The sequence below is a fragment of the Sceloporus undulatus genome, chromosome 2, assembly GCF_019175285.1.
Source record: "Sceloporus undulatus isolate JIND9_A2432 ecotype Alabama chromosome 2, SceUnd_v1.1, whole genome shotgun sequence".
NCBI classification, from domain to species: Eukaryota; Metazoa; Chordata; class Lepidosauria; order Squamata; family Phrynosomatidae; genus Sceloporus; species Sceloporus undulatus.
In genome coordinates this window covers 99,385,680-99,400,116 of record NC_056523.1, presented here as the reverse complement: position 1 = coordinate 99,400,116, position 14,437 = coordinate 99,385,680, and the positions used below count along the sequence as shown (strand labels likewise).

General features: G+C 38.7%; 1 protein-coding gene across 3 annotated transcripts in view; it reads right to left on the bottom strand.

Annotated features, from left to right (window-relative positions):
• LOC121922119 (serine/threonine-protein phosphatase 2A catalytic subunit alpha isoform) overlaps nt 1-14,437 on the bottom strand; it is a 96,521-nt gene that overhangs the window by 55,902 nt on the left and 26,182 nt on the right. For 2 of the 3 annotated variants that reach the window (XR_006102102.1, XR_006102103.1), the window contains exons 7-11: nt 13,721-13,809; nt 10,745-10,898; nt 4,970-5,298; nt 4,402-4,495; nt 1,624-1,786 (exon numbers count right to left, since the gene is read on the bottom strand). Coding sequence is in view for 1 of the 3 variants with exons in the window: in XM_042451089.1 (XP_042307023.1) it covers nt 1,624-1,786; nt 4,402-4,495; nt 4,970-5,298; nt 9,842-9,919; nt 10,745-10,898; nt 13,721-13,809 (907 nt within the window). In the remaining 2 variants the exon portion in view is untranslated. Of the gene's footprint in view, nt 1-1,623; nt 1,787-4,401; nt 4,496-4,969; nt 5,299-9,841; nt 9,920-10,744; nt 10,899-13,720; nt 13,810-14,437 lie in introns of all 3 variants that reach the window. The other variant, XM_042451089.1, reaches the window with a different exon arrangement.

Below are 14,437 nucleotides of genomic sequence, written 5' to 3'. Positions count from 1 at the left end.
GAATTATTCAAAAAGAACAATTCAATAGCTAACAAAATGAAGAAAATGATTATTTAACTGAAGAATTTGTGACAAGAAAGAATGCTGGTTATGTGTGTCTGAAGAGAGCAATCTGTCACAGAAACTTTCACATTTAAATCTGGACTATTGTAAACAGTCACCTGTGACTCCATAATAAATACACAGCTGAAAGAGAAAATTTTCAAAAAAAATGATGGCCTGCAGCAAAAGGTTTGGAGAAAAAAAGAAAGCAAGAATTAGTGACCATACAATGAAATCTACAAGAGAAAAAGAAGACATTTCTTATGATGCTGAAAGACCATCATTTCAGTGTCCTAAGATGTATCTCTTTTTTTCTCTTGTAGAAAAAGATGGGAGACCAGCACTACCATGTCACTCCTCACTCATTCAAAACTACACCCTCAAAAGGCTACATTATTACATTTTAACATTTAAAATGATAATAATTAACGTTTTGTTATATGTATTTGCACATTGCCTATATTTTGCCTTTATGAAAGCATAATTTCAATCTTAAATTTATGGCCAATGGCCTTGACTCATGTAACAGCAGAATTAGTTCTGGGGGTCCAAGGGAGCTTTAGGCTTCAGAAACACCTATCATTATTCTTCTGTCTACAAGAGAACCAAGTTTTGAAACTAAGGCGGGTATCAAATAAGGCATGGGAGTTAGAACTATAGAGCTAGACATGATCCCAAGGGCCATCTCATCCAACCACTGCTAGTGCAGGAATTCATAGCTAAAGCACTCTGGAAAGTAGCTATCCAACCTCTGCTTAAATACCTCCAACAAATGGAAATCCACCAAGGCAGTCTATTCTACTGCTGAACACCTCAGTGGGAGCTCTGTTATAAATTTTATAAAGTCACACATTTCACTGGGCTACTACCAGTTATCTGAATGGACTTTTGTGTGCCTTCAAGTAGTTTCTGATTTATAGTGACCCTAACACAGGATTTGTTTGGCAAGATTTCTTCAGAGTGGGGTTTGCATTTGCCTTTTTAAGGCTGAGAGAGTGTGATTTGCCCAAGGCCACCCAGTGGGTTTTCATGGCTGAACCAGAATTCAAACCTTAATTTCCAGAGTCATAGTCCAATACTCAAACCAATAAGGAGGAAATCCATAACTTCCTCTCTCTCTCCCTCTCTCTCTCTCATGAAAAGCAGCTTGCTGTGCACTAATCCTACATTCCTTTTCTATTTTTTAAAACTTTTCATTACAAAAAGGAGAGGGGAGGTAGGCACAACCAGTGCTCAAACAATATTTAAAAGACAAATCAACTTGTCAGAAGCAAAGCTAAAGACTAAAAGAACAGGCACATTGGTGGCAGATGTCCTCAATGATGGTAGTGTGAAGGGAGGCTCACTACTCTAACCCCACCTTTAAGAAAACATGCACTCTTTTTAGTTCCATCTGCATGCAGCCATTGATTTGAAAGGAAAAATCCTGATCAAGTTGACTCAACAAAAGGAATAAGGCTATTTTGGAACACGTTCTAAGAATCCTACACACTGGTATTTAAACATAATTTCAGATTGTATCTTAAAGTACATGGCTTTACTGTTTATCTGGAAAAGATCCATAGAAGGTAACAAACATACTTTCCATTCCTTTCAGTTCTTTCTGTTGCCCTGTTGTTGCCAGTTCTGGGAGGTGAATGTCTCTCTTCTCACATCTTGAAATATTGCGCTTTTTTCTGTTTGTGTTGACCATTTGATCAATCTGAGCAGCTCTTTCATATAGGGAGACTTTCTCTATTTGGTTCTAAAAATGGAATCATTATGTATCCAAGATAACATCTGTGCTATGGTTACAACTTGACTATGCTTTTATCTAATGCATAATTCTGATCTTGACACAATCTACTAAAACTCTTTTAAGGCTTCTCTATAAAGAAGGGATATCACTAGTTACTAGGACTAAATCATTATGCAGAACTAATAGAAGTTTTATCTTTGAGACTAAATGAACATGCATCTTTCGTTATTAGTTGGCAACATATAGTAACCAACATATTTGTGTATTCCTCTGAACAGTTCAACCACCTGTTTGGTTTACAAATTAAATCATGTACTAAGGGAGTGATCGCCAGCCCTGTTATCTGCAAGAGGACTCCCTTTTACAACTCTGGCAGAGTTCTATCTGGATTTCATTCCCATTTCTACTGGGAAATCATACCAGCTTGTGAGCATTATGGCATCATATAATCACAGTGGTTGATAGTGGTTATGGGTCAAGAACAGCTGATGTTCATGGGATAAAGTCAAAGTTCAAATTTAGTCTCAGAAGCAAAAGAGAAAGAGGAGGAGGAAAAGGTGGTGGTGGCGGCAGCAGATCCATAAGTTGAAGAGAATGGGAGGTAGTGTTTATACAACAAGAACAACCCTAGAGTGTAAATTTGAATGACATTCCATCCAAGTCTGAAAGAAATTCTTAAAACTGTATTCCTGAATGAAGTGGTTTTACTAACATACCAGATGAAGACACAATAAAGACTCTCCCCTCCTCTGGAAGACTTTGGGTCAAAATGTGCCCACCAAATGTTCCTCCGCTTTGTACTACCCCTTGCTTCAACATCATGTTCTGCTTTGTTTCCCCCCCTGGCCTACCTTCCCTTTTAAATCACCCTTATTCTTTGCTCTCTTCCCCTACTCTTTCATCTTTTCTCTGTAGCACATATACTACTACTATAGGGAAACTGATAGATGCTAAAGCGAAAACTGTATATGATTTAACATGTAAGGTGTGTGTGTGTGTATTCAAGCCATATGTCAACTTATGGTGACCTCATGAATTTTATAGGGTTTTTTAAAGGAAGGGATACTGAAAGCTGGTTTTGCCAGGCTTCCTCCTGTGAAATATAGCCTACAGCAACTGGTATTTGTTGGCGGTCTCTCATCCAAGTAGAGCCCATTCTAAAAGCATGAATGAAGCAGCTCAGACCAACTATTCTAGGTCCCAGAAACATGCAGTGATTCAATTATTTATCAAAGTAATTAAAAAAACCAAAATACTAAAAATATATATATATAGCAGAATATTTAGGATTCTTCCTTCTTCAGCTGCTTTGACATGCATACATGTATCCTATCAGAGCAGCTAAAGAAGGTGAGAGTTGAAACATTTGCTATAACATACCACTTTTTTTATTAGTCACCCTTACTATCACTGTTTAATATGTAAGATACAAAATGAAGTACATGACAGTGACCTGAAGCAAGGGACAGGCAGAAGGAACAATGGAAAATAACAGCTTATTGCTATAAATCTTTCTTGATAAATTGTATATCTAAGGAGAAGAGACAGTACAGTCTTTTATTATTTTTTAAAAATTCATTATTAATTCAATTGAAAACAAATAACAAAAAATATGTCAGCCAACTTTTATGTAAGTACTTGCTATTTTCTTGTACTAGTTTGAAGTATACCCCATCTTTCATTCTATAATCCTGACAGAGAGTTTGCCACAGCTCACTGCTCAGCCCAAAATCCAACCCTTTGAAGGAGAGCCGCATACAATAGTGGGGGGAGCTGCAGGAATTAAGTGATAGTACTCTGCTCCTTGGGGTTATTCAGACAACTTTTTTTTAGCACAGCAATGTGAATAATCTCACACACACATTCCAGTTTTGTTGTTCACACTATGGAACTGTGCCTAAGTGTCAGCATTCAAATAAAGATGGAGTTGATGATGCAAATGTATTCAAAGGCATGAAAAGTTTTATCCCGGTTTATCCCAAGGCTATTTACATTGGTTATTCACACTGCTGACAATGCGAATCTTTTAGAAAAACTCAGAAAAATACCTGAGATCTAATATCCTAGGTTAAGTGGGTTTTTTGGCAGTCCCACCCCAAAAAACTTAGTCAGACGCATTTGAAATGCATGTGAACAACAAAGATTCAAACGAGATTCTACCTTGATTATTTTCACCATCTGAATAACCCCCGTTTCACTGATGGAACTATTTCTGTCAAGAGAACAACAGACCTGGATTCCATCCATTATCAGTTTGCACATCTCTACTTTTCAAGCTGGTTTTTTTCTTGTTTATTTGTGTCCCGTGCTTTTTAGAAATGTTTGGCAACCTTTCTATAGGAATATAATGGTTACTACTTGGGTTGCCTCACACTGTAGCTGATAGCATGGAATCCTACTATTTGTGATGAACGAGACAAACTAAATGTATATAAAAGACATCTTCTACACATAACTGAGCAGAATCAAGTTTTTTAAAGTGTCTGTTTATGTAAAATTTGGTTTGTTTTTTAGGTATGTAAATCCTTCTCTGGATTCCAACTGTAGGTATGAAGAGATGACACAATGCCATAACCACAAAATCCAAATGTATTTTTAGAAGACTAAAATTTTACACTTACTTGAGTTATAGTTCCTTCTTCCTGCCGGTTATTTGAACCTACTTGTCCAACTGTTGGCCAGGGACTTCGTCTTTTTTTTGCTTTTTCAGGTAGTCTGATAAAGTAATAGATAAATGATATAATAAATTCAATGAACTGAACAGTTCATTTCTAAAGTAAACTTTAAAAATAAAAATAAAGAACACATTATCTTGTTGTTATAGTTTTGTTCATGTTATGGTGGGTTCTTCAATAAGAAACCATCCAGATTTTATAAAAATGTAATAGTTAAAAAGATTTGCTCTTTAATGTTACTTAATGTGACACAGTTGTTTGAGTGTTGCTACAACTCTATAGAGACCAGAATTCGATTCCCAGCTCAGCCATGAAACCCACTGGTTGACACTGGGTAAGTCAGATACTCTCAGCCTCAGGGATAGGCAATAGAAAACCTCCTCTGAACAAATCATGCCAAGAAAATCCCATGACAGTTTCACTTTAGGGTCACCATAATTCAGAAATGACTTGAAATGTACACAACACACACACACACACAAACAAATTAAGCATTCAGATTTGCAGCACATACCTTGAATTAGGACACAGGAAGTGTGAACTAAAATTTCCAGTAATATTTCCACAATTTGGGTTGATGCGGGGCATTGTCATAGATGGGGTTGGTGGAGGATCCTCCTTTATTCCACCAGCATCAGCCCCAACTGCTGCCGGGCCAGTGCCATCACTGCCAGTGGATTTGTTTTTGTGAGGAAGGTTTAAAGTATTCTGAGACAGAGGAACCCACTGTGAGGCTGCATCTTCTTGCTCATTCCTTTTCAGCTCTGAGATGTCAGATTTCCCTCCTTTCAACTTGATACCTTTGATTTTTATCTCCTTTGTTTTTTTGTCCTTTTCCATATCCTGGAACAGGTAAGACACATGAACCTTCATCACTTGATTCTACTCACTGCATGTCAGATATCCTATAAAAAGAGCAAAATCCTAGCTGTGGAAAAGTAGTTTTGGTCCCCAATAAAAATGGAATTTGAATTGAATGTCTGACCACTTTTTTTCCTTTTTTAATATATATATGGAAGCTTATCTTCTGCAGTTGCCCCAAGAACTCCCCTGGCCTAGTTTTTCTTTGGCATCCTCATAGGGAAATCTATGCAAACCCATCATAATCCCCCTTGCCAGATATACTACTATTCCTACTACAAGTAAATTGGCAGACTACTAGCCTTCTGAGCTGGTGTGTGGGAAATAACCAATGTGATGTGGATTGCTCCTCTGTGCCACCCTGAAAATGGCACATTTCCTACTGACCAATACCCCTTCCTTTTGGTCCATGTGGGAACCAATGATACTGCAAGACACCGCTTTCAGAACATCAAAAAGGATTATGAGGGGCTTGGTAGGAAGCTGAAAGAAATGGATGCACAAGTTGTCATCTCATCTCTTCTGCCAGTTGAAGGGCACAGTCCAGGAAGGGAGAGGAAAATAGTGAACAACTGGCTCTGCAGATGGTGCCGCCAAGAACGATTTGGATTCTTCAATCATGGGCTGCAGTTCCATGAGGGGGGACTTCTTGCAACGGATGGGTTGCATCTCACACCAGTTGGAAGAAATGTTTTTGCCAACAGTCTCAAGAATTTGATCAGGCGAAAGGGCTGGAGAAAATAGTCAAACTGACAAAGAGGAAACAAGACAAATAGTGCAAGGATCCAACAGTGCGAGGCAAAAAAACTTGCACAGGCAGCAAGTAAAGGGGACCCTTGGTCTGCGATGTCTCTACACTAATGTACGGAGCATGGGAAATAAGCAAGATGAACTTGAACTCCTAGTACAACAAAGTACAACAAAGCAAATATGATATAATAGGCATCACTGAAACCTGGTGGGATGAGTCTCATAAGTGGAATATAGAAATAGAGGGGTATAACCTTTTTAAGAGAAATAGACCAAACAGGAAAGAAGGAGGAGTAGCACTATATTTCAGAGATATTTACACCAGTGAAGAGATTCAGGACATCAATAATGGCGGCCAGGTAGAGAGCATCTGGATAAAAATTAAAGGTGAGGGAAACAACAAGGATGTGGGAGTCTACTACAGACCGCCCAGTCAGATAGAGGAACTGGATATTGCCTTTCTAGAACAGTTGACTACACACTCAGAAAGGAGAGATTTAGTAGTGATGGGTGACTTCAACTATCCTGATATTTGCTGGAATTCAAACTCAGCCTAATCCTCAAGGTCTGGCAAATTCCTCACTTACCTCGAAGACAATTACATTTTTCCAAAAGGTGGAAGACGCAACAAGGGGGTCAGCCATTTTAGATCTGATCCTAACCAACAAGGATGACTTGGTTAATGGGGTTCAAGTGGTGGGATCCTTAGGTGGAAGTGACCATGTTCTCCTGGAGTTTGTTATACAGTGGAAAGGAGAAGCCAGGCATAGTCAGACATGCATTCTAGACTTTAGGAGAGTGGATTTCAGTAAACTCAGAGAAGTATTGAGGGTGATCCCATCGTCAGAAATACTAAAAGAGAAGGGAGTTCAGGATGGATGGGAGTTTCTCTAAAGGGAGATACTGAAGGCACAATTTCAAACAGTTCCAGTGAGAAAGAAAAACGGGAGGTGTCTCAAGAAACCAGGATGGATGACTAAGGTACTTTCAACTTAGCTAACTTTTAAACAGAACATGTATAAGAAATGGAAAAAGGGGGAAATCACCAAAGGGGAATTCAAACAAATAGCTAGCCTGTGTAGAGGTAAAGTCATAAAAGCTAAATGAATGAACTCAGGCTTGCTAGAGAGGTTAAGAACAATAAAAAGGGCTTTTTTGGATATGTCTGCAGCAAAAGGAAGAAGAAGGAAATGGTAGGGCCACTGTGTGGAGAAGATGGCAAAATGCTAACAGGGGACAAAGAAAAGGCAGAATTAGTCAACACCTTCTTTGCTCAGTGTTCTCAGAAAAGGAAAAGGGTGCTCAACCTGAGGATAACAGAGCAGAAGACAGCATAGGGTAATTTCAGCACAGAATAAGTAAAGAGATAGTACAGGAATATCTTGATAATCTAAATGAATTTAAGTCTCCAGGACCAGATGAACTACATCCAAGGGTATTAAAAGAACTGGCAAATGTAATATCGGAGCCACTGGCAATAATCTTTGAAAACCCCTGGAGAACAGGAGAAATCCCAGCAGACTGGAGGAGGGCAAATGTTGTCCCCATCTTCAAAAAGGGGAAAAATGAGGATCCCAACAATTATCATCCAGTTAGTCTGACATCAATACCAGGAAAGATTCTAGAGCAGATCATTAGACAGATAGTCTGTGAACATCTAGAAGGCAATGCCATAATCACAAAATGACAACATGGGTTTCAGAGAAAGAAGTCATGTCAGACAAATCTGGTCTCCTTCTTTGATAAAATTATCAGCTTGGTAGATGAGGTGAATGCTGTGGATATAGTATGTCTTGATTTCAGTAAGGCCTTTGACAAGGTTTCCCATGACATTCTTGCAAACAAGCTAATGAAATGTGGGTTACACAAGGTAACTGTTACATGGATCTGTAACTCGTTGACCGGCTGAAGCCAAAGGGTGCTCAGCAATGTCTCTTTTTCATCCTGGAGAGAAGTGACCAGTGGGGTCCCACAGGGCTCTGTCCTGGGACCAGTGTTATTCAACATCTTTATCAATGACTTGGATGACAGATTGGGGGCATACTTATCAAATTTGCAGATGACACCAAATTAGGAGGAATAGCTAATACCCCAGAGGACAGGATCAAAATTCAAAATGACCTGAATAGACTAGAAAGCTGGGCCAAAGCTAACAAAATGAACTTCAACATGGAGATACTTAGGATGGAAAAATGAAATGCACAGATATAGGATTTGGGACATCTGGCTGAATGAGACTATGTGTGAAAGGAGTCAATAGTGTGATGCGGCAGCTAAAAAGGCCAATGCAATTTTAGTTTGTATCAATAAAAGTATAGTCTCTAGATCAAGAGAAGTAATAGTGCCACTATATTCTGCTTTGGTCAGGCCTCACCTAAAATATTGTGTCCAGCTCTGGGCACCATAATTTTAAAAGGATGTTGTGAAACTGGAACATATCCAATGGAGGGCGACTAAAATGGTGAAGGGTCTGGAAATCATGTCCTATGAGGAACGACTTAGGGAGCTGGGGATGTTTAGTCTGGAGAAAAGAAGGTTAAGAGGTGATACAATAACCCAGTTTAAATATTTGAGGGGATGTCATATTGAGGAGGGAGCAAGCTTGTTTTCTGCTGCTCCAGAGAATAGGACCCGGAACAATGCATGAAAACTGCAGGAAAGGAGATTCCACCTCAACATTAGGAGGAACTTCCTGACAGTAAGGGCTGTTCGACAGTGGAACAAACTCCCTCGGAGTGTAGTGGAGTCTCCTTTCTTGCAGGTCTTTAAGCAGAGGCTGGATGGCCATCTGTCAGAGATGCTTTGATTGAGAGTTCTTCCATGGAAGGGGTTGGACTGGCTGGCCCTTGTGGTCTCTTCCAACTCTATGATTCTATGATTCATTAACAAAAGGGGATAAGGGTTTCATCTCATGGGGCAACTTTTTGCAGTGTGATATGTTGATCCTGGACACTTACTCAAATATTTGGTGACCATTTTCTTCACAGATACACAAGCTAGAAACAATGAGAAGTTTAACAGCTAGCAAGTTTATTATGGCATGCGTTTTTGTAGACCTGAGTCTGGCTCATCAGATTCAGGATGAAGTGGACGCTGGTTCCTGACTGATGATGCCATAATAAATTATTTAGTCTTTAAGGTGCCACAGGGCTCTTTATTAGATGTCGCAAGACACTTTGCTGATCTTGTGGCAATAGGCTATGATGGCCAATCTCAGGAAATTGTTATAGATGAGAACTCTTTTTCAATTCAGACTTGAGTTAAAACTGCAGTATTTAATAAAAGGTGCACTACAACAGAATTTTCTCCATTCCTCAACAGGTTTTTAAAACTGATTTTCCAAATATGTATATATCATGTTTTCCAAATCTATGGCCTGTTACAGACTGCCAAAATAAAGCTGCTTTGGGTCTCTTTGGAGGCATGCTATTTAAATGATGCATGGGTCCTAAGAGTCTGGAGGTCGCACCAAAGGCACACTCCATTCCTAAGTGCCGGAGTGCAGTTTTGGTGCAGCTTCTGGATTCTTCGGATGCATGCATCATTTAAACAGCATACCTCCAAAGAGACCCGAAGCAGTTTTATTTTGGCAGTCTGTAACAGGCCTATATATCATAATAGTGAAAAAAAGAAAATAGAAAAAATTAATAAACACAAGAATCCACACACAAAGTATGTTTTGCTGCTATATCTGTGACAGTTTCTTGACAGGGGTCATTAGTTCTTAGCCATCATATATTAAATATTTATTTATTAATCTCTCTTAGTTCAGTACCAAAATTATCTGTCGCTTGTGCACCATGCTGCTACTAGTAGCCATCTGGGTGTTGTGCACTGTGCAGAGTCTTATCATCTGAGAAAAGAAAATCAAAAAGGAGCAGGAGAGTAGTGGCTTGTTTCCCTCCCCTCTCTCTACAGGATTTAAAACATTTTATTTTTTAAAAAAACTCTCTCTCTCACTCTCTCAGACACACACACACACACTCTAAATTCATGGCTTCTGTCCAGAGTTCCATGGAGCTTTACCCCTTGCACAGTTAAAGACCTGTCCTGAAGGTGTCCAATAGGAAAACATTTGCATGGAGAAGAGGTACCATGTGTACACTGAAGTTCATTCATGTAACATAGGTGTATTCACTGACTGCATTCCAGCACCAAAGTACCATTACAATAGACAGGGAAATATTAAGACTTACCCAGGCAAGTACAACAGTAGAGATACACCTGGTATCAGAGAACACCCACTGAGAATTTGTCAAATTTAAGTAAGCAGCTAACAGCAAGATATAGTGAAGACCACAGTTCTATTCATTCCTACCTGGGAGCAAGTCTTATGCTACATCATGGGATTTACTTCTAAGTAAACACATATGATATTTTCTTATAGCACCTAAACACAAGCTTATAACTCATGATCAACAATATGGCACAATCATGTTAATGCTGACTCCCAGCTGTTGAATTGAAGGCTTAATGCATATGAAAATCAGTTCCTTAATACACACACACACACACACACACACGAAAATGAAGATGGCAAATAATAATTGTTTGTCTATAGCTATCTATGACAACTCTACTAATTTTTCTCCATTTGGGGTGCCATATTCCTAATGTATATTTTTATGTTTTCATATAATCATATTACCAAACAGTCTAAAACAGTGATCATTCTTACCTTTACAGCAATTGGGCCACTTGGAGGAACATTAATATGAACTGTTCTCTTTTCATCCTTGATTTGCTCCGTCTCTTTATTATTGTCTCTGAATTTGGCCAAAAAGTTAAACTTTGCTTCTTGTAGCAATTTGCTTTTCAACTCTGGTAAGAATCTGATAATGAAAAGTGTAATCATATCACAATCAAAGGTCACTGAGTCCAATTGCTTCTTGATCCCTGTATCAACTCTCACCTCCCTCACAATCAATGGGAATCAAAATATATTCTACAGTGTACAATGCAGAAAAGAGATTATAGAGCAAATCTTTATAGTTAATACTTGATATAATCCTTTGTTCAGCTTCATTCCCTGCCATATTACACATACGTAAATTGAATTTAGCAGAACTACAAAGCTTGCCAACCACAACACATGGCAGCCTTTAGATCAGAATGGAAAAAGGGCAGTAGTTTAAGTGCTGTACTGCAACTCTTAACATTCCCACCATTTACTATGCTAGATAGGGCAGATAGGAGTGGGCTCAATAACATCTGAAGGGCTAGACTTTGGCCAGCTCTGCTTTAGATTGTTAGCCACTTGTTGAGGAGAGATTGAAGCCATGTAACCTATTTCCTGCTCAAAAGGTACCATCTTCTTTGTTGAACATGGCCTCATAGCTCGAAAAACCCACAAAAACAATGGATGCCAGCCATGAAAGCCTTCAACTTCACATTGTAACTGCAATCTTTAACACTATGTATTGTGAGCCTACTAAATAGTAAAAGAAAGTTTAACATGGTTCAAGTATAAGCTCACAACTCATGCTCTATTGTGTGTGCAAAGGATATGATAATGTGGACAGCTGATTTTCTGCCACAGGTTGGCAGCTTGTAGCATTCAGATTTAAAAAAACAGAGTAGCTAACAAGTAATAAATCCAGCTACTTTGGGGAGAGCAGGACAGCAGAAATACTTTTTAAAATGCCTTCTGTAACAGTACTTAGCACTTTTGTCAGTTGCTGGCAGTATAATGGCAACTTTTTTCTTTTTCTTGCTTATTTCCTAACTGCAAGCAGCAGATACCTATTTAAGGGCCTGAACAGACAGGCCAAAATAAGCTGCTTTGGGTCCCTTTGGAGGTATGCTGTTTAAATGACTTATGCATTGTTAGAGGCCAGAAGCTGTGCCAAAGCTACGCTCCAGTCCTTAGGACTGGAGCGAGGTTTTGGTGCAGCTTCTGGCCTCTTAGGATGCATGCAGCATTTAAACAGCATATCTCCAAAGTGACCTGAAGCAGCTTTATTTTGGCCTCTGTGTTTGGGCCCTAAGAAGGTTTCCCAACTCAGAGGCTTTGATTTCCAGTTAGTTTTAGAGATGTGATATGAATCCATAGATCATGAAAAGCTATGGAATGCACCCAAAGACATGGGGTGCCACTACATTTGATAGTCTTGATGATAAATCTGTACTAAGGACAAGTGTTCACCATCAAAACAGAATTTGGAGAAACAGAGTAGTTTGCAATAGGCAAAGAGGTCAGGCAAGGCTGCATCCTATCACCTTATTAGTTCAACTTATATGCTGAAAACATCATAAGAAAAACAGTTAGAATCAAAGGAAGGAAAAGTGAAAACAGGAAGAAGAAGCATGAACATAAGATATGCACATGACACAATAATACTGGTAGAAAACAGCACAGACTTGGAACAGTTAATAAGGATGGTTAAAGATGAAAGTGCAAAGACAGGTTTAATGATGAACATAAAGAAAACAAAAATAATGAACAGAAAAGAAATATGTAAATTCAATCTAGACAATGGGGAAATGGAAATAATTAAAGAATTCCCATACCTAGGATCAAATATTGACCAGAATGGTGACTGTAGTCAAGAAATAAGAAAAAGACTAGGAAAGAGAAGGCAGCTATAAAAGAACTAGAAAAGTTTCTGAAGAGTAAGGACATACAACTAAGTCAGAATTGTTCAGCCCATTGTATTTCCCATCACTATGTATGGACGTAAGAGCTGGACAGTGAATGAAGCAGATAGAAAGAAAATCAACTCATTCAAGATGTGGCACTGGAGAAGAGTGCTTAGGATACCATGGACAGCCAAGAAGACAAACAAATGGGTCCTTGAACAGATCAGACCAGAGCTCTCCCTGAAAGCCACAATGACGAAACTGAGGCTGTTGTACTTTGGCCACATAATGAGAAGGCATAGATTACTAGAAAAAAACAATAATGCTAAGAAAGGTAGAGGATAAAAGAAAGAGGGGAAGACTGCAGACTAGATGGATGGACTCAATCAGGGCGGTTACGAGCATGGGCTTGCAGGACCTAAGCAGAGCAGTGGAAGATAGGGATATTTGGAGATGTCTGATCCACAAGGTTGCCATTGCCATGAGGCAGAAGTGACTCAAGGATAGCTAACAACAACAACCTTTCATTTTAGCATAATGTGGAAGAAAGGGGTGGGGAAGACTAGGATAAGTTTAAAAGAGTAAGCTCTCTCATCACACAACTCCATTAGTTCCTCTTTCCAAGCTAGCTCCCCCAGAAAATCTAGCCTACTCCTATAAAATATTTGCACCCTCATATATTGTCAAAGTATTGGGGAAATATTTTTCTCATGTCTAATTTTTTTTTTATTTTATTTTTTTTTTTTTGCTGGCTTGTGCATGGGGAAGTCATTCATTAATTCATTGGATTAATCATCAGTCATATTACAGGCTTTGGCCAAATGTTTGTAACATTTGGAAAGATGCACTCATACATAACTGCATTTGAAATGTAGAGTTCTCTGCCTAAAACCTAATAAGAAAATCAGGTTTCTCAGAAATTAAACACGGTGTTTAGATACCATTTCAGCTCCTGTAATGATCCCCCATCTACTGCATCAGCAAACTAGCGGTAAATGCCCATTTGTCATGAAAAAGGCCACTCATTCTGAAAGGCTATAAAGCAAATTCTGACACTTCAGCCCAAATTGCTTACTTTTCAACAAAACCATCCCTGGTGAAATATTCATGCTGTAGTAAATCAGCAGATGATATCCTATCTGCAGGATCCATTTGTAAACAAGCCTAGAAAATAATGGAATTATTATTTTAGAAGGCAGCTTTTTAGAAATTATATATACAATATTTTATATAAATACTTATCTGTGAAATCATTTCTGCCAGTTTTTTTCTTGTTTCCCACCCTTATTTTAAAAATGCACATTTTATTGTTATTGTATTGAAACAATACTCTACATAGCTATAGATTTGGCTCAAATTCCCTTTAAGATGGATTTATGTACAAGTACTTAAAATATATATAGTCTTTTGTTGATTTTTGAAATTATCCCTAATGATGTATATACTTCAAGCAGCTAGGCCTATTTTATAGAATAAGAAATGCTGATTTGCAGATCATTAACTCCTTCATCAGTAAGGGCTGTGAGATTTGGAAAACAGTCTGAATTTTCAAGACAGGAAATATGAACTGATATGGACACTTATTAGATTACACCTGTAATGGATGACAATTAATCATTCCTTAGTCTGATGGCCTACATATGTATTGGAACATAACCACCATCATTTTCAATCTTGAGCCCTCCCTTTGCCATCTACATCATCAGAGGGAGAGTGAGGCCTGCCAGCTCCATCGGGCCTGGCCTAAAGAAAACGGATGAGCCCTCCCTTTGCCATTTACATCATCAGAGGG